Genomic DNA, 20,128 nt, shown 5'->3' with positions numbered 1-20,128 from the left:
TCAATGAGCGCTTATGCGAGCACAGTTTTCTCTAATAATGCTTTATGACACGCGCAAACTGTGAGTATGATGAAGTTAAAGAAAAAAAGCCAGAATCAGTAATAAATTAACAGCCCAATATTTGTAACTCGATCAAAGTTGCCGTTGTTTAAGTGGCTTAGCGGCTCATACTGACTCGTCTCACGGTGGAACAACGCGGCTCATATGCGCAGATATGTGTGTTTTATTCTACTTTTTGACATTATTTCATATCAGCGATGCATCTTTTCCCCAATATTTGACGCTAACAACGATCTGTGGCTGTAGATGTCGATGTAAACAAGTGCACCGCTTTGCTAAATCCGACGCGGAAGGCTGCGCTCTTGAAGACTTCTTATTTAATCGAAATGTCTAAAGAATGTGCAAAAAGAAATAAAAAAAATGTCAGCCCTTCCACTGGGGTGGAGATGGAAGACCAGCGAAGCTGTACCATGGTGGGAATTATGTATTTCCAATTATGACTATTAAGATGTGATGGTGTAATTGGTTATTTGAACTATTAAATAATGAGAAATAGATATGATCCGGTGGTTTTAATTTATTTAGTGACCACAGGGACCATGGTCTTATGGTCGCTACGGCACACCACCATAGGGTGTACTGCAAAGGTTGGCACGTTCTTCATAAACACGTCACCAACTCCGCGCGCGTTCGGCGCGAACGCGGGCAGAACGCCGCCGCCGTCGGCAACAGTTCTGGGCGTTGTTGTGTGACCGCACACAACTGCTGTGAAAACGCTGGCGTGAGCAAGCGCGCCAGCACCAGCGAGCGAAGGTTCATGCGGTCTATCGCTTCAACGGAAACTGAGCGGCGAAAGCACAGCGCATACAAAGGTAGGAACCGTGTTGCAGATAGCTTTCAAATACGGTGCGCGCGACCGCCCGGCGCCGTGCAAAGTACAAGTTGCTCACAGAGCAGAAGCCGCAACCCCTCCCTCCCGCTCTGCCTTCCCGCTGTCCTCCTTGCACGTGGGATATTGAGTCGCCAGTTCCTCTTGCGCCCGGTCGCAAGATACGCATTTGGTGCCGCAGGTAAACGTCGCCTCCCCTCCCTCCCTCCCGTCCTCCCACGGGCTTTCGCGCGACAGAATAAGTGGTGTTTTCTCTCCACCGTGCGTTCGCTCCCCGTGAAAGCGCGTGTCCCTAGTGCGTTTTCACTCGCATATACAGCATACGGCCAATGAGAGTTTTTTTTCCACAACCCGACGCGACCATCGAAGACTGAGCCCTTAGCAGCTTCGCTGTAAAAGAAGCGAGGTGCAAGTGCAGAAATCAGTGACAACCAACTCCAAAGCAGCGGCGACGGCAGACGGAACTCAGCGTGCCGTTATCGGCCGCACTGTTAACGAAACAGCGCACTCAGGCCTGCTCACCCTATATACATATAGGTGAGTGCTATATACATGGCTTCCAGGAAAGACATGCTGCCCCCCAGAGAAGTCATTAATAATTATTCGCGATCCACGAAACGCACAACCGACGCACACTCCACATAGGCCAAGGTTCACAAATCAACCGGCGAAAGCCCCGACACCCTTCCAAAACGTTTCCAGCGGCGTGCGGTAGAGGGCAGCACCGGAAAATGAAAAACGCTGATGGTTCGTGCAAGGTGAAAGCTCTTGCAGTTATTTTCTTTTCTGCAACGAACTTCTGAACGCTTTTCGTAGCGATTTCTATACGCGAAGATGGCATGCGCAAACAACCCTGCTGTTTCATACCACACTCGCTCCTTTTTCGGCTCGCACGAACGCGCGCAGAGCAAATGTAAACGCTCATAAATAAATAAGTAAATATATATATATATATATATATATATATATATATATATATATATAAACGAGCTCGAGCAGGCGCTGCACTCACGCGCGTTATTTCAGCGTAAACGAACCGGTGACGAAACGAATAAAGGCCACGATGATGCGCTCCTGACGGAAATATTCGATCGCCCGCTGCTTCCGCGTCTTCTGCGAACGAGGCACCTCGCACGAAGCGCCCGCTGCATCATGAGCGTCGCGCGCGCACGGCGCCGTAAAGAACACGGCGCAAAGGGCGCGCGATTCTCCGGGAACGATCACGCGGCGTAATCTTACCGCTCGACGGCGTAGCGAGGAATACCGCGCCCCCGCGACGCGTGTCGTCGCCAAGCGCCAGTATAGCAGTTCATGGGGCAGTCGTTTACTGTCCCGCAGCTCCGTAGGAGCACCAGGGCTGGAAACGGCGGGCCACCGCAATAGGGGTCTCGTGGCCGTTGTAGACGGGGTTGTGGCCGTGCCCTGGGTCACCCATAGCCGAACCGTGTGTACGCGGCCACCGGCGAATTCATGGAGCGGCGACCGAGCGGTTTCAGACATATCGATCGGATCCATTTCCCACCGCCACGACAGAGCGGACTGCTCGTTTTCTCCTCTTGGGCCCCTCGCACTCTCCTCCTCCAATTCTTTCCGTGTGGAGGATCGCGCATTTTTATTTATTTTTTTTTCTGCGCGGTGCCGCCGTGGGGACATCTGCCGCACTTCGTCGCCCCTCTTCTGCATGTGCGTCCGCCAGGCAAAATGCGCGCCCGTCCTTTATGGCTTATGTATCCATCGCGCATCGCCGAAAAAGTAAGCCCGTGCCTGGATCGATGTACCCCGCGTGGACCAAACTTTCTCGCACCACCCCCCCCCCCCTTTCCTCTCTACCACGTTGCTCTTGTCAGGGCCACGCGACGGCGCTGACCTCCTTCCCTCCACCCTCAATCGGACTGCCAGCGTCGTCGCATTCGCGTACGTGGCCCACGCGCGCGCTCCGAAGAGCAGGGCGACTCTTCGGCCGCGGCTATAAACGTGAGATGGGCCGTTTTCCTGCTCTATTCTGGCGTTTCCGAAGCGCCTTACCCTAGCCGGCGGCGGCCTTGAATGGTGAAAGGACTCGATCGTGCTCCTCTTGTCCGCCTCGCTGCTGCAGCCTCAGCGTCGCGACCCGCTTCCTCTTCGTTCCTCGGCCGTCGGCGCCTTCCCCTTTCGGCCCCCTTTGTTTATATTCTTTTTTGTCTCGTTTTCTGATCCCTGCAGTTTTTCCGATTTCTGAACGACGCGCGAGCTAGTTGTGGGGAGGGGTCGCCTGCCGCTGTGGCCCGCGCCTGATCGTTGTTTCTCTCCGACACGACTGTTATGAGAAACAATACGAATCGATGAACGAGCAAAAGGAAAGAAACGAACACGCTCAAGGTGGCACACGGCAATCAGAGCAGTGTTTCTGGTGAAATGGTCTCGATCCAAAGTTCGATTTAACGTCCTCGTACGCTCGCCTATACACCTTCCCGGCCGTCTTGGCCCCGTTCTTCCCTCGTTTTAGCCCTCACCCTTTGCTGCTCTAACAGAACATAGCGTTCTGTTTCTCTTTGCTGATCAGACTGGGACATCGTTCTAAGGTGCCAGCGGTCGTTGCGGGCATACTCTAAGGGCCTCATGTGTCTCCGCTTTATGATTCGAGGCAGCTGTTTTATCGACTCTCCCGCCCCATTTTCTTTTTTTCTTTTTTTTTCTACGATGTGTGCGAAAGAAATATCAGCTTTCTTGAGACGAATTGTTCGGCACTGCTTGCGGCGATTTAAAGGCTCCCAGAAATCGAAAGAACCTTTCTGTTGCTTTCCTTTTCACTACTTGGGCACGTCCATGAAAAGACTCTTGCCACGATTTCACCTAGCTGTTTGAGGTTGTTTAACTTTGCAAACCCTGGCAAATCACGAGCGTTATGGAACAAAACGTTTTCTAGAAGACGTGCACAGCGTCAATATTATGGCTATGTGCAACCACGGTGCATGTCTAATCTACACCCGCTGTGCACGCCAAAAGATTTATTTAAAGGGGCCCCTGAACCACACCTCGGGCTTGGTGAAATAACATAGTCCACGGGTAGCATACGCTGTTGTGAACATCTCAGCCAAGTTCTGCGTCGTACGCGGACCGTGGAACCCGCAAGCGGAATGCGAAGTCACCTTTCTCTCAAATGCTCTCGTTTCAAAAAACCCCACGATCCTCGCTCTTTATTGTGTGCTTTATTCCGTAATAAAGCACACTCCAATACACGGCTGCCATTGGTCACTGCGGCCGGCTACACCGCGGCCGCCGCAGGGTGCCGCCACGAGTCCACTGGCTAAGCCCCCTGCGGCTCTCCAAGGACAGTCGCGTTTGGCTTACGCTTAGCGCGGCGTAGGCGCCAAATTGGAAATTTGAACTTCGCGCCACGGTGACATCTCCGCCGTAGCCTTCGCAGTGCGAGGCATTGGAGGAGGAAGGGGAGCACAATAGAGGCCGTGTTTGATTGCCGATAACTCCGCTTCTGCTGAACGCATTGAAGTACTTTTTGCGGCAAAGTGATTCTGAAATAGCCTATATTCACTTCAAATATCTTTCTCCACTTCGATATAAAGTGGTTCAGGGCCCCTTCAATGTCCAATTTGGTCATGGTTAGGACGCTCCGCTCTGTATGCTATAGCTTGCGATGGTATCGTTTATTTCAATCATTAAAAGGAATAGATGGAAGGCTCTTCTGATTCAGTGAGGTGGCCAAAAAATAAAAGTTGTGAAATCAATCAATAAATTGTTTATTACACGTGTGGTAGGTGTCATTATTGCGCGGTTACTTTTGTCATGCTGCATGCGTCATTGCTTTGTCGATGCGCTTTGCTTGTGGCATATTTTTCGCTACTTCAAGAATGCAGTGCCTAAGCCTAAACATCTGCTGCTGCCTCTTTTTTTTTCTAATAATGCGCACTTCTCCTTTTTCGTCTGATATTTTTTCCAATCCTCTCCTCTCTCGTCAGAAATGTAATGCCCTCCGGGCTACTGTAGCCTTATGAATGAATAAATAAATACAAGTAGTGTGAGTATTTAGTGCGGGCTATGCAAGTGCTAGGACATGACCTATACTTGATTTATACACTTGCCACTGATGCTGTTGGCTACACCGCAGCGATACCATGCAAGTTTATCACACAGGCAAAGACCGGTTGTTGCTTTCACTCGTTATTACGTACAACCTTAAAAATTAAATTCTGGGGTTTTACGTGCCAAAACCACGACTTGATTAGGAGGCACGCCGTAGCGGGGAACTTCGGGAAAATTAGACCACCTGGGAATCTTTTAACGTGCACCTAAAATCTAAGTACACGGGTGTTTTCGCATTTTGCCCCCGTCTAAATGCGGCCGCCGTGGCCGGGATTCGATCCCGCGACACCGTAGCCACTAAGCAACCCCGGCGGGTTATTACGTACAACCTACCAGTGGGTATACATCAACAGCATATACAGGGTGTTTTTATTTTAGACAATACAAATTTTTATAAAAACTATGAGAGTGAGACAGCTGTAATCTTCGCATACGAGCTCTACGGGGAGGCAGAAATACGCTGCCGCTGCTTAATTACTCTAAAGAGACTAATTAACAAAAATATTATTTAGTCTTTTTATTATTGCCTTCGGGCAGTTGTTTAAATGGTGAAATTGAAGGCAGTCGCATTTTAATGCACCCGCATTTTTTAATCATCTTGAAAGGCGCACCTAATTCGAGGTATTTACCATCGCATTTCAGCGGTAAATCTGGGCTATATCGAAATCGAGCGCCGCGGGAGCGCAGGAAAGGCGACCCTGCTATCCTATCAGACACGAATCTGATATGATATCAGATTAGTGTCTCAAAAAAGATTGAAACCGAACGTCTCGGCCAGTCGCGGCACCTACTGATACGGCACGCTTTGCCTGGCCAACACCACCTAGATAGCGCAAGACACTCCGATCCATGACGTCACGCTACCTGGCCCGACTGCCATAGAATCTAATGGGGATGCTTCCGCGTATAGCAAGAGCGATTTTGACGTCGCCGCTTTCGTCACGCCAGTCTTGGCAATGGAAATTTCGGGCCAGATAGCGTGACGTCATGGATCGGAGTGAACAGGCCTTCTGCTATCTAGAGGGTGTTGGCCTGGCAGGCATGTGCCGCGATGTGTCGGGACAGGATTCGCAGCGACATTCTGGGGCGCGATCTTGCACGCGTTCCAAAATGGAACGGAGGCGGTCCGTTCCATCGAGCCGCACACGATTGGTCAATTTGATCGTCGCGGTTCAAATTGACCATTCGTGTGCGGCTCGATGGAACGGACCGCCTCCGTTCCATTTTGGAACGCGTACAAGATTGCACCCCTGTCCTTCAAATGTCGCCCCACACTTCTTTACGGGGCGTTGCTGTCTGAGGCGCAACGGGACGCGCTCAGTCTCGATATTGCCTGGAGTTGGTCTTCATGCAACTTCGATGATGAATACTCAAATCACATGTGATTTGTTGGATTTCTAAAAAATGGTTACGGCATAAATAGTGACGCCATACAAGTCTTCCTTATGAACAACTGTCCTCAAGTTAATAAAAAAGTTAATTAACAAGTTTTCGTTAATTAGATTTTCCAGATGAACTTAAGCAGCGGCAAAGTATTTCCGCCTCGCCGTAGAGCTCGTATGGGAAGACGGCAGGTGTTTCACGGTAATAGCTTTGTCTAATAAAAATCTGTATTGTTTAAGAAATAATAATAAAAAAACACGCTGCGTTTGAGTCTGCCCTCGGTATGCGAGAAAGCGACGTCGCTCGCAATCTATTCGGCATGGTTTATATCGAAGGCTTAGATGTAAGCGCAGTAAAAGCTGATGAGTGAAAAGAAACAAACAAACAAACATGACTTTCGTTTCTGTCTCTTCTCGGGCGTTGTATATAACTGGGCTGAATTTTGTCTCAGCCTTCGAACATGCAAGGGGGTGCCCCTTGTCCAATCGTCTTCGTTAAGATATGCTACTTGCGGCTGGATAGCGGACCGTTCGTCGCGTCCATTACCGCAGGCCCGTGACCTGAGCGTACAGCGTGCTCGCAATGCATTGATACTTCTTCTGAACCCTACACGGGACCGCTTTGGACTCTAGACAAAGGAGGGCATTCCCCAAACACAAGCCCTATAAATTTGATCTCCATTGTCATCATCACGATTTCCTTCCTGTCCTTCCCTTGCCGTTTCTGAATCTTCTTTCTTTCTTTCTTTCTTTCTGGGATTTTAAGTGCGAAAACCAGTTCTGATTATGAGGCACGCCGTAGTGAAGGGCTCCGTATTAATTTTGACCACCTGGGGTTCTTTAACGTGCACTACAACGCAAGCACACGGGCGTTTTTGCATTTCGCCTCCATCGAAATGCGGCCGCCGCGGCCGGGATATGATCCGGCGACCTCGTGCTCAGTAGCGCAACGCCTTAGCTAACTGAGCCACCGCGGCGGGGTCTGTTTCTGAATCGACTGATTGATTGTTTGAAAGATTCGATTTAACGTAGTAAAATAACGGCGATTATGAGAGACGCCGTAGTGGGGGTCTCCGTATTAAATTTGACCAGAGGTGCTTCTTTAGCGTGCATTCAAAGCTCAATACATGCAGGATCGTTTTTGCCTACAACACCCTTCTGAATGCGGCCGCCTCAGCTGGGAATCGAGCCCGTCACCTCGTGCTCAGCAGCATAGCGCCATAATCAAGCACCCCCGCAGCAGCCCTTCTTTTTTTCCTCATACTCAATGCCAAGTAGTTACCCACAACGTTGTAAATCATGCGAGCTTGTTAAGCTTTCCCTTCGTAAAAAAAATAATCTCAATTTTGTAAGATCTCAGCGCTTGCTCGCAATGCCAGCGTAGGGTTTCACGATTTACGTTTCCCGCTTTTGCCGCGCATTCATATAAAGCGGTCACTGCCGATGACAGTTGCATAACGCGGCGTCGTTTCGTGTCATATAGTCTCAGCACTTACCGACGGACAACGGCGTGACGAGCCCCGCGTCGAAGTTCATAATGTGTGCCAGCCAAAAGTGGCCCGTCTCCACCTCGCGTGGTACTCCAGCCAAGGAGAGCACGTACGGGCCGAGGCTGCTGGCCGTGTCATATTCGAATCTAAAAACAGGACATGCCGGGTGCGAGATCAGCGACGCACACGCGGGCGCATTGCACTGAAAGGGGACCCCGGTAGGGTATGCCATTAAAACGCTCCAGTCTTTTGTTCTCCGAGCGCATTAAGGAGGACAGCGCTGGGCAGCACTTATTTATAGACTTCAAATTAAAATGCGCCTCTCTCTCAAGTCCGATTTACGTTTGCGAATTCATTACATTCATTTGCATCGTGAACAGGGGCCACTCTAGGCATCTGCTTGGGGATTTGGAACTGCGGGCCGCTACAATCTGATCTTCAGACGTTGGAGGTTTTCTAATCAATATTGATGCATCGAATTGGATGCCCGATATCTGAAGAGCAGTGAGTCCTCGGAAGTGCATTATTGATTCCGACGTGCATTACAAATGAAGGGGTGCTGCGCAAGGACAGCTTTAGATCGAACTTTCACATGATATTTTTGAGAAAGAACAAACATATGGCGAGGAATGTGCCATAATCTTACTGTAATTATGATTTGAACATAAAACAAGCTGCAGCACAAACTGAAAGACATCTCCATACAATCTTCATGATGGGTCTTGTGTAATCTCACATCAGCAGGCCCTGCGTCAACGACAAACGGTTTCTTTCGTTCTCTCAAGTCTATGCCGCAGCTCATTTAGACGACGAGACTCTGCATTTGCGTTTAAGGCATGTAACAGCTGTAACGTTCGCCGAGGCGCGTGTGATATGGTGGTCTAGCCTAGAGAAATTTGAATCACTGTTGCGGATGGAAGCTTTTGGGAACGCACACGTGCGAACGTTACGACCACCGGTGTCTCTGGGCATGCGGTTCCTTCGGGTAGTTTTCGCTGGGACGTACCTGAATCGGCTGTCTTTTCCTGCGGCAGCCTTCATGACGTCGAACACCGTGGCGTTCTGGCGTACCCACACTGTGGTACTCGACCGGTTTGTGGCGTTGTCGCCGACCCACAGCGAGTACCATACAGTGATTTCTTTTGGTTCCAACACTGCACAAGATGAAGCAAAGTGAGAGCCATTACCCCGCGGAAGTCGGCTGAATAAGCTTTTGCAAGGTTCCAATATAGCAATTCAAATAATTATATTGGGAAACAATCCCAGTTGCGCCATGAAAGGACCAGTCTTAAAGGAAAGTTTATTACGGGGCTACTTTTTTTATTTTTTGTGTGTTACCACATACCTAAGTATATTTTAGTGTAGTTGTAACTTGTTTAGCAATAACCGGGATATGAAAGTCACCACATTGAAAAAAAATGTGAAAATTAGCAACTGTGCGTAAAGTTCACTCTGAAATTGGTCCACTAAATGTCGTCCACTGTGAACAAATTGAACAAATCTACGAATAAATTAATTCCGAAAATATTTGTTCGTTGGTACGTCCATCATAGAATTATTCATCCTTTCCATGCTCCGACTTTTTGTACTCGCTTGGTTGAGTTCTTCGCAATCGGTGAATGATATTAACCTCTCGGATTATTGAGAAGTTAGCGGAATATGATGGCACACCGCCACCTCCGAAGAATACCCCCTGAAGAAGGAGCCAAATTACCTCCGAAACGTCGGGCTAATAAATTCCCTTATTAGGTTGGAATCACTCTCTAAGTCCTAATCAATTTTCCCAACCAGACAGGTGATTGTGTCAAAATGTTTAGCTTCAAGTCTATGTATCCCCTTATGCCTTACATCTCTTGTATGTCTGTTCAATGTATCTTGAATCTGTTTATCTATCTATTTAGCTAGGCAGCTATCATTTGTATCTCTTAGGAAAGACTTTAATGCGTATGGCATGTTTACTAATTTTGTTATATTTTTGTAGGTTGTTATATGTGTTTACCAATATGTAATGCTTTTACCAATAAATAGTTCTGTTTTTGTTTTTTGTTTTCTTATTGCCCTCTCCATTCTGTAAAGTAGTAGTCAACTTGCGGTCACTACAGTAAACAAATTCTCAAAATTTGACATCGATTCTTATACCTAGCCATTCCCAACCTCCCACACTGAATACTTCTCACAAAGATGTATGCTACGAATAATGACAAAAAGATTATGTGTCCTTACACGACACACTTTTTTAACCACTATACCTCAAGTTTTATGTAAACAATTGTAGCATCTGTGGATGCTACAATTGTCATATTCCGCTTTTAAAAGGTCCTTCGTAGGAAAGGAGGAAGGGGAAAAGAACAGGTGCCCTGTCAAGTGTCTCCCCACCTTCTGCTCCCTCCCCCTTCCTATCCTTTCTTACGATGGACCTTTTAAAAGCGACACACCGCCACCTCCGAAGAATACCCCCTGAAGAAGGAGCCGAATTGGCTCCGAAACGTCGGGCTAATAAATTCCCTTATTTGGTTGGAGTCACTCTCCAAGTCTTAACAAGGGGACACAGGACAGTTTATTCCGTTCGCTTGGGTGCCTCGGGCAAAAACGAGGTATAAGAGATGACGGTACGGCAATGCAGTACTTCAACTGGGTTAGTGATCATGACGAGCAGAAAAATGTGGGCCTGGACGATTCCAAAATAATCAGAGCAATGGGCTATGGTTAGATATTTTGTGGGAAAATACAGACGGCGCGATATCTTTCTGCGTAAGCGAGTGTGAGAGGTTACAGTTGCTTTCATTTGTGTGACGCTTGCTTTGCGGTTGTAGTTAACTAAGATGAGGCGCACGAAGCGACTGTGCACTGTTTCAGGTGCTTCAGGGACGGAAGTAAGATGAGGATCTTATATTGGCGAGACATGTTTTTGTGGGCCCAAGATGCTTAGTTGCCTTTAAGTGATGACGGTGCGAGATAAAAGCCCTATTTCAGGTACCCTAGGGTACGATTAGCTTTAAATGTTCCATGTTCTATATGTGATCTCGAAGAGACGTGTAGTGGTTATCTCAACACCAACCTAACAGTATGAATTCATTGATTTCTAGCGTAGGTACTTTATTATATGTAATCAGGAACTTGCGGTTTGCATATGGCGCTGTCCATTTTAGCAAAGCTGTGAGTGACTTCTAACAAACGTTCAAAAATAATTGGTAGGTTTGAAGATTAATATAAAAAGAAGAAAAGTGTTCCAAAACCATTGAAGATAATTGCGAAACTAAGTGAAGCTTATATCATTTCATGTAATATTGTGCTTGTCTCTGTGTTCATTTCTTGTCTAGTTAAAACGTCGTCACTTCGTGCAGCTGTTCCACGGCTCAACATCGCAGTTCAGCGAAGGCATGGCAATCAGATGCACGGCTGTGCGTGAACTTGGCCTGAAATGAATGTTCCGCATTTGTCGTACCGCCGACCTAGGTCCATTCCGCTGCCCAATAGTAGGATGGATGGGGGAAACGGGCGCCGCTCACACAGTTTCATAAATAAAATTGTGGCTATGTAACGCGAAACGTGCCAAGCATCTTCAAAGCGCCAGCTTTCTCGAGGGAAGGAGGAGGTAAGGTAGCTATTCTGTGCCACCATGCATGCGCATGCGGCCTAATGGGAGACCACCGTGATGCTTTGCTGAGAATAGTGGTTCGAGTGCCGCCATCGGACGTGTAATTTCCTTCTTGCTTTTTTTTCCCCCTCGAGCGCCTAAACCATAATTGACCCTATCCAACAGAAACCCATCCAGCCACGCCAAACCTCGGCGAGTTTATATTTCTGGCCCTATCACTGTCGGTTTCAGTACATTTGTCAATTATGCGCGTAGTTATTAGAAGTGCAGGTACTATTTTGTTACAGTGTTTGGAAAAAAAATGGTGTCGCGTCTAATTCGGGGACAGAAACGCTTGAAGACAAGGTATTTTTTGTAAGTAATTGGTGGGAACCTGCGCCACGATCGTGTGAATTATGTGGGGTCCTAGTGGCAACAACCCACTTGGAGCAGCCGCAGAAAGTTTAGAGTATATAAACGAAGAGGGTATCGGCAAAGTACTTCTACATTTCAACCCGCCGTGGTTGCTCAGTGGTCATAGCGTTGTGCTACTGAGCACGAGATTGCGGGATCGAATGCCGACCACGGCGGCCGCATTGCGATGGGAGCGTAATGCAGAAAACACCCGTGTACTTAGATTTAGGTGCACGTTAAAGAATCCCAGGTGGTTAAAATTAATCAGGAGTCCCCCACTATGGCGTGCCTCATAATCAGTTGGTGGTTTTGGCACGTAAAACTCCATAATTTAAATCTTCATTTCAGATAGTCACTGCACAGCTTGTTTCTCTGGACCTCACTTTTTGTTCGAAACACTGAATACATCCAACTTCCTTTATTCAAGTAAGTGACCAGATGGCGTGGCCAAGGTTGAACGAAATTACAATTAGAAGCTACTCTAGCTATCACTCTCGTGCACGCAAAGGAACACGCTGTAATTGCGGAGCAAACAATGGTGTTACTGAGAACCTCAGAAACGAGAACGCACTGCAACTCCCAAATGCACCAGAACTTAGTTTTCAACGACTTGCTGTGCGCGGGTGCCGCCACGTACAAAGCGGGCGCCGTCTCGGCGGTTTACTTGCGCAACAAATCACACTAGACGCTACTCATTAGCAGCGCTTCCCGAGCAAGATTTATCTATTGTGTAGCGGAAGCTACCGAGCGCAACAGCGTGCGAAAACAACAGGTGTAGGTTATAGCACCGTGCGTTAAGAAAGCGGCCATGCAACGGCTGTTCGAAGCAACAGTAATATAGCACCACACTGGAAGCAGGAATGGAGGACGTGGCGGTGCACGTCAAAGCCGCCAGAAGCCAATATGACGTGTATAGCTGAGAGTTGAGCCGCAGAGAGTTGCAAATGACATCCTCAAGAGGGGTGGCCCAAATAAGGCCTTCAAAGAGTGTCTTATGAAAAACGATATTAGAAAAGGTTGCCTCTGTTCCTCCTTTTTCTTTTTTCTTTTGCGGGATGCGTCACTACTTCATAAACCTCATTCCTAAAGACTTTGTCAAAATGTGGTGTTTGAGCAAAATTTTACCTTCGAAGCCTTCATTCCCTCTGCGCCTTTCCCGACAGCGTGGACTCCGCGATAGCGCGCAGGTGAGCGCGACGCTTCGCTCAACGCCACATTACCGTTATTGCGACTCGGGGTCGAGGACGCGAGACGGACTCTTGGAGCAGACGAAGAGGAGACGAAAAGCTTTATACACTATGTACAAATATAGCAGGTAATAGCAGGTAATAGCATAGAAGTAGCATTTAGAGCGCACCAGACCGACAGGGTGGCTGGTGGCGACTCTCGTGGGATTAGTCTCGGTGCCCAGAAGAACGCAGGGAGGGAGCGCTGGTCGGCTCGGTGATAGGCACCCGCTGTGGCACAACACCACGCAGCCCGTCCTTCGTTGTTATATTCCGCGTCGCCCACAGCTCGGCGTGTTTGTTTTGCTTTGTTAGTTTCTTTCACCACAGCCGCCTCGCAATAAGTAAGCATGTAAATAAATAAATAAAAATAATCGATTGCAATAGCACATTAGTAGAGAGCTATACGAAGTAAGGATAGTAGTTTTATCGGCCATATAAGTTTGTAAACATTCGCTAACTAAATTAAGAAGCATGGTGTCACGCGCGCACAAGCAAACATGAACACATCTCCCTCGATGACCGCGGAAATTCGCTGTCAAAGCGCTAGAGTGAGGAAGCGCGGCGGCAGCAGCGAGCGAATTGACCTTCGTGCAGCCTCTTGCTTCAAAGCGAACTAAGCGATGAAATCAGAGCGCACACGAAGCTATCAGTACCCGGCGCACTCTGTCCCCATTGCAGATAGCTTTCAAGATAAGGCCCGCGCGGCCATACGCACCAGCCGGCGGAGTAACAGAGCCGTGCAAGAGTGAGCCGCCAGCATCGGCTCACCCTTGCACGTTTTTCTCACACATACAGCATAAGGCGTATACGGAGATGATGTTATCGCCCTTATACGGAACATCACGGCGAGGCCGACGCCGTCCATGGCGGCATAAATGCGCCTGGGGTGCCCATATAATTGCTATGGCTATAATAAATAAATAAATAAATAAATAAATAAATAAATAAATAAATAAATAAATAAATAAATAAATAAATAAATAAATAAATAAATAAATAAATAAATAAATGCGAAGTTATGGAAGCTAGAAGTCACCACAGAATAACGGGAAAGGATCTAATGTTAGTATGAAGAATATTATAAGAATTGCATGCAGATTAAACAGCTGTCACTGTGCTCATCACTATCATTGACTGCTTTGGCGACTCGTATTTTATGAAGGAATCTTATTCATTGATCCCTGGGTATACATGAGGTGCGTCCGTTTAGATTGGGTACCTAGCCATAAAGGCATGCCTCATAATCAGATCGTGGTTCTGGCACGTCAAAACACGTCATTGAATTTTTGTAAACTTTAGCATTGCCATCAAAAATATTTCTCAACGAAGGTTATTCTTTTGCTAAGGCTTCTATAGACCGTTTTTTCATGGGCGCCGCCATTGCGTAGGCAGTGGCGCCATCTATGGGCAGTTGGCATGCTGGCTTGGGCGAACACCCGTGTTGTATGCAGTGGTATATACGGACGGCGGCAGTTTCTGGTGGATTTTTTCGCACTCGCGCGGTCTATTTAGCATAAAATGGCGTCTTCTACGTGGGGAATGGTCCTGTGAGGCGTAGTGAAGGAATTTAAGGCTGAATTAATTAAGCGGCTGGAGTAACTGCCGGTGTTAGGGCGGCCGGAGCACCCAGCCTCGCGCGAGGTGCACGCGTTTGTTTGAGCTTACAATCGGCCTCGGATATCAGTTAAGTATTTCTGGAAATTCGTTTCACGAATGTTACCTTACTGCAACATTCTCAGCACTGTAATTCTAAGCTCTGGTTTAGCTGCAACGAGTAGTTACGAAACATTTGACGATCCTAACAGCGTGAATACCGTTCTGCTGGAGAATAAGTCGTGCTGTTTACTTTGACAAGCGTTCAAGTTATGTGTAGATACACTGGTCTTGTTTGCTGGGCAAGGTTTCCGCCTACAAATAAAATAGCTTGGTTAATAATAACCGCATACCGTACAGTGTGAATCACACTTTTCGAGTGGTCGAACGACCAGCTGCAGACTGTGCGAGCGTCCGAGGCAGTACTAAATGCTGTGTTATAGATATGTTTGTTCTATATAGCGTATGGGCCAAGTGGTCCAAGCATGCGGCACGACCATGCGGAGTCTTATTGCGTCGTTATCCCGTGTTCTGTTTTATTTTGCCGCAAAAGGAGGACATATGAACTCTTTTTTTTTTCAGTCTCCTAAGTTCAGTCATTTACGACGCATTCACCAACGTTACGGAAGTTGTGTCCTTACAAATAGCTGTTGGACTCTCTTATGCGATCCCCTTTGTATATTGTGCCTTACAGGGCAAAAAAGGCAATGCCGATCTAAGCACGAAGCAATCGTGTGTACCATGTTGGTTTGCCAACCGCAGTGCTCGCTGTGTTGAACAAAGCCTTCGGCCGCTTGCAGGAGGCTAGCGTAGACATAGTGATTTGAAGTCTACTAGACTTAAAATGCGTGAGAACGATGTGGGTGGCTAATGCAAATGTTTTACAACTCTTCGTCGAGTGAATACCGATACATCCAACATAGTTCACAAGACATACACACACCGCGGCTGATGATGCGCGTCGCATTTTTGCGCATTCCAAGAGAAATTTCCAGATACTGTGGTTACTGCTGCACCTAAAATCTACACAGTGGTTGTTCGACAAACTCGTAAGAACTGACATCCCGTAAATTGCACTCAGAACTAGCTAAAACACCTCCGAATCGTTCCGCAGCGCGCGACCGGCAACACATTCAAGCCGCGCCGCGCCGACTCGCACAAGCCAGAGAGGAGGAAAGCCTCGTCGCGCGCCCTTTCCTCCTCGCCCGCTGAAAAGGTCTATACATGGCTTGCACGTGACGTCACGTCCGCCCGCGCCGCTGCGTCCGCGCCATGCCGGAGCACCGCGCGCGCCGCCTTCGCATCTGATCGCGTGCGCTTATGCGGTCTCACTGTGTTTTCTAAGCGTATTTCACCGCTCCTCGCGAGAAATGCCACCCGTTTACAGTAGGCCTGCGTTTAACGAGGCATTTTACGCAGGACTGATCGGTTCGGCGCGTGCACGATATCAAGAAAAAGTGAAACTGTGCGACGATGTGGACCCGTACACGTTGCGACTGAGTGCGGATACGACGATGGACGTTAGCGCTTTCCCCGAGGTCTCACACGGATGCATTGTAAACTGCCTAGTTTTCTCTTCAAGCTTCGCGACACTGGAGGAAATGAAGGCTTATAAATCGCTTGAATCCCACAACTACTTCACTAGCGGTTGGGTGAAAACACTGTCGGCGAAGCGGCTGCAAAGAGAAAAGGTGCTCCTACTAGGAGATGTAGGCTGCAGCCCCCGTTTTACATGCCGCATTTTGTTTATAACATTCAGAGGCATTCCCTGGTTAGTCAGTGGTGCGTGCAGGAGACACGCAAGATTGGAGCTTGGTGCAGAGAAGAAACGAACTGATACTGTCCATTTAACAATCACGTAAAAGCGGAGTTTATGTGCTAGGGTCTGAAAATTTTCAAACAGGATATGCAGCTTGCGCGAGTGTTTTGTGGCTGGGAGAATGATGTGCGTACTTTCCATGCTTTATTTGGATCGATATTTCTGCATTGTTTACATGTATGTTTTGATTTCAACAGTTTTCAACGGGCTGTCTGTGTATGTGCGGTCGTCGTCACCGTCGTCGTAGCGGTTTTCGGGTGGCGTTTCGCCGACTCCAAAAGCTCTTGCCGGTGCAGCGGTCACCGCGTCAACCTCGGGAGTCGTTCGTTTAAACCATCGCCTTGCAGCACGCTCGTAGCGCGCAGTGCCTTCATTATTTGCTTTGTAGCCTAGCAAAAGCGTTGGCGCCCAGTCCGGGTTCGTTTCTTCACAGCTAGAGCTTGGACGGTCTTCCTACAAATGCAAACAAATGTGATTCTAGTGCAGCGTTAATTGCGCATTATGTAATATTGCACAGGCTTAGCTGTTACGAAGTGGGCGCCGCACACTCGAATGCTTGGGAGATCGCCCTTGAGATCAGCACGCTTGATACGCGCAAGCCACAGGCTGCGCCGCTTCGAGCTAAGTGCTTTCGTTCGTTCGTCTTGCCATTCCACAACCTTCGGAAGCCGAAAAAGGTTCGTGTTTGCCGACTCCTTCCTCGAGCTGCTTTTACTGCGGTTGAAACACCCAACAACTGCGCAAATAGCCATTACAAAACAGTGCCATTCGCATACGACTAACAGCGTGGTGCCATATGGTGGTGCTCCGGGTGCTCCGGTATGGCGGATACCTAACCCAGCATTGGCGGAAGTGACGTCGGTGCAAGCCATGTATAGGCAGCCAGAGTCTTCTGTATTTTTCCTTGTCCGCGTATGTCACCGCTACTTGGTTACCTACGTGTGTCATCACGCAGCCGTTGTGTCACTCCTCACTTACTAATTCTGTGGATTACCGACGACTTATGCATCCGTGGCGCTGTTAATTTAGCTAGAAACGTAGGATTGATTGTCTCCTTGACGAGGCTGCTCTCGTTTATCAACACTGAACTTCTATCGACACAGGTCTGGACTGTTTCCCTCAACATTAAGCAAATTCTGCGACGAGAACGAGGTGATAGATCGTTTGTCTGCTGTAGATGCTCTGTTATCCAAAAATGTAATTGCTAACTCCGTTCCTGAAACAATTTTTTTTGCAAAACATGTAGGAGAAGCTGAAAAGCTGCGCGTCAATGAGGGTGTCACACAAAATTATCCCGCGCACCAATTGAAGCGCATCTCACAGATAACGGAAATATTAAAAGAATAGACGATAAATACTTACAGTCAAATTAAAATAAACTCTGCAGAAAAACACGCGAGGGATCAAATAATACAGAGAATTTATTGAAAAAATGTTGTGTATGCAAATGTATAAAAATCACCAGCACTTCCCCTGTCGACAAAATGGGGCTAAGCGAAGCTTGGCGTTGTGTATGTGACCTTCATGGTGATTTTCTTTCTTTCCTTTTCTCTCGTTCTTTCTCTCTCTTTCGTTCTCTCTCACTCTTTTTCTCTTTCTTTCTCTTTCTTCCTTTTTCTTTCTTTCTCTTTCTTGCTTTCTCTCTCTCTTTCTTATTGTCCCTGGTATGTGCCATTGAGCTTGGACCCTTTCTGCACCACCACCAGGATCGACCCACTTTTCAGCGTGACACCACCGCCACCTCCGACACTTGTGAGCCTATAAAGCTTCGCTTAAAAATTAACAAATACTGCCGAAACCGCAAGAATGCTTGCAAAGGTGTGCCATTTTTTTAGCATTGACTGTAAGCAGGGAAATAATAGCGTGCCAACTGAAAGTTCGCGCAGTTATAGTTGAATCCCTCTGCGAGCTGACGTGGGCATTCCAAGTTGCTTTAAAGAATGTAGAATATTTCACTAAGCACGTTAATTAGAGAGGTATGTACGCAGCGGTGGTTGCGGAGGACAGTTTATGTGAGCAGCGCGTGTCGCGGGAACGGAATGATGCCCAGTGGGCTTATAGTGCGTCACCTCGGCGTGATCCTATTTGGCGGGAAAGTGTGACAGCTTCACTGGTGTTTCATTAGTAATTCTCCAAAGTCACAGATGCGTGATCAGGGATTCTTTTTTTTACTGCCTGCGTCGTGCTTCCCCTTACTCGCTGTTCATGGTTACTGGTGTTCGTAGCTGATTGTTCGTTGCCCACTACAAAAATTGGGCTCGCCGGATCAATACCATTGTGGGGCACCGGGATGCACAAGGCCATACATATTGCGGCACGGACCTCAAAAAGGCGCAGAAAATAACGGCTGAACAATAGAGCAAGCTTGTTGACTATATGTTCAAAATATATTCTCTTCAATGCTTGTAAATAGCTCCCAAGAGATCAACCTTGTTTTTCTTGTCTGATTATTTCCGAGACCTCAAGATGAAAGGATACTTATAATAGCAGTTACGGCGTGTCCCCTTTGCCTACTTTTTCTTTATTGGTTGATTGGTTGATGATCAGTATTTGAAGTTTATTGATGCTTCCTGAGCAGGCAGTAAATTCTCACTATTATGTCACTATACGAGTGCGGAAATTAGAAGTACGAGTGCTGACATAATCCAGCAATGCACGGACACTGAATTTAAATGGGGCGTACTGCTGTAAGAAACATATAGATCTCACACGAAATCACAAAAAGGGAATTTCGTTACCCTGAACACTATACTTGTGGCATGCGCGTAAAATTATGTAAGCTAAGTCGGCACAGGCGCGTTTCGGGAACAGTCATTAAAAGCAAGAATACAAAACCGTCTTGCATACTGCTCGTACAGTACTGCGTTCCGTACCAACATGTTATTTATATTGTCATTACGCGTCGAACACTGGCGACAATGAGTGCATAACAAGAAAACAGCGGCTGAGCAAGCCTCTGGCTAGCCCACTTACAAAGCTGTATTAGTATCTGAATGTTTAACTGCTATTTGGCTAGCACTTCAGGTAAAGCCAGAGACGATTGGAACATGTTGAGAGCAAAAATGTCGCAGCTGCCTCTGATAAAAACTAGAAAAAAGCATAGCCTATCCAGCCACCGGCCTAAGCGGTGATTCGAGCATAGCTAATGGCTTAGTTGTGCCATACATCTGTACTATCGTCTGTCGAAGCGTGAAGTTTAAAGACCACAGCGCTCAAATTTTTGCGTGAGATTATACAATGCGTTTACAACCATGTAGCTGCCAAATTGCGAGCGATAATGAGACTGTCATAAAGCCTTACTCGATGCCGCTTCTGCTGATTCGATTCGCGGTGCGCATCCTGTCAAGGGTTCTGACCCGGAAACATGTGCCCTGTCATAGCTGTATTAGCAACCATTAGGGACAAAAAAAAATGCTTTCTTTAGCCAGCTCCAGCGCAAAAATATTTCCACAAGTGAAGCATGCCCGTGCCTCTGATAAAAGTTGCATTTTCGCCCTTGATAAGCAGCAGTGACACGTGATAGCTAGCACAATATTACACGCACTACGCATTGCACTGTTTCGTGCGGTTGTAGTAGCGGCAATCAGGAAGAGAGCGCAACGACTGTTCATTGCCTGCCTGCGATACACGGGACTCATCAACACCTGGTGACACA

General features: G+C 47.6%; 1 protein-coding gene across 6 annotated transcripts in view; it reads right to left on the bottom strand.

Annotated features, from left to right (window-relative positions):
* LOC119435519 (cobalamin binding intrinsic factor-like) overlaps positions 1-20,128 on the bottom strand; it is a 303,054-nt gene that overhangs the window by 191,494 nt on the left and 91,432 nt on the right. For 3 of the 6 annotated variants that reach the window (XM_049672692.1, XM_049672712.1, XM_049672697.1), the window contains exon 6: positions 8,848-8,995. The exons of 1 other annotated variant lie outside the window; for it this stretch is intronic. In XM_049672692.1, coding sequence (XP_049528649.1) covers positions 8,848-8,995 — 148 coding nt within the window. Of the gene's footprint in view, positions 1-7,847; positions 7,988-8,847; positions 8,996-20,128 lie in introns of all 6 variants that reach the window. 2 more of the 6 variants (XM_049672704.1, XM_037702352.2) reach the window with 1 other exon arrangement.

Source organism: Dermacentor silvarum, chromosome 1 (assembly GCF_013339745.2).
Source record: "Dermacentor silvarum isolate Dsil-2018 chromosome 1, BIME_Dsil_1.4, whole genome shotgun sequence".
NCBI classification, from domain to species: Eukaryota; Metazoa; Arthropoda; class Arachnida; order Ixodida; family Ixodidae; genus Dermacentor; species Dermacentor silvarum.
The sequence above is the reverse complement of the archived record's forward strand: the minus strand, read 5'-3'. Positions and strand labels throughout refer to the sequence as shown.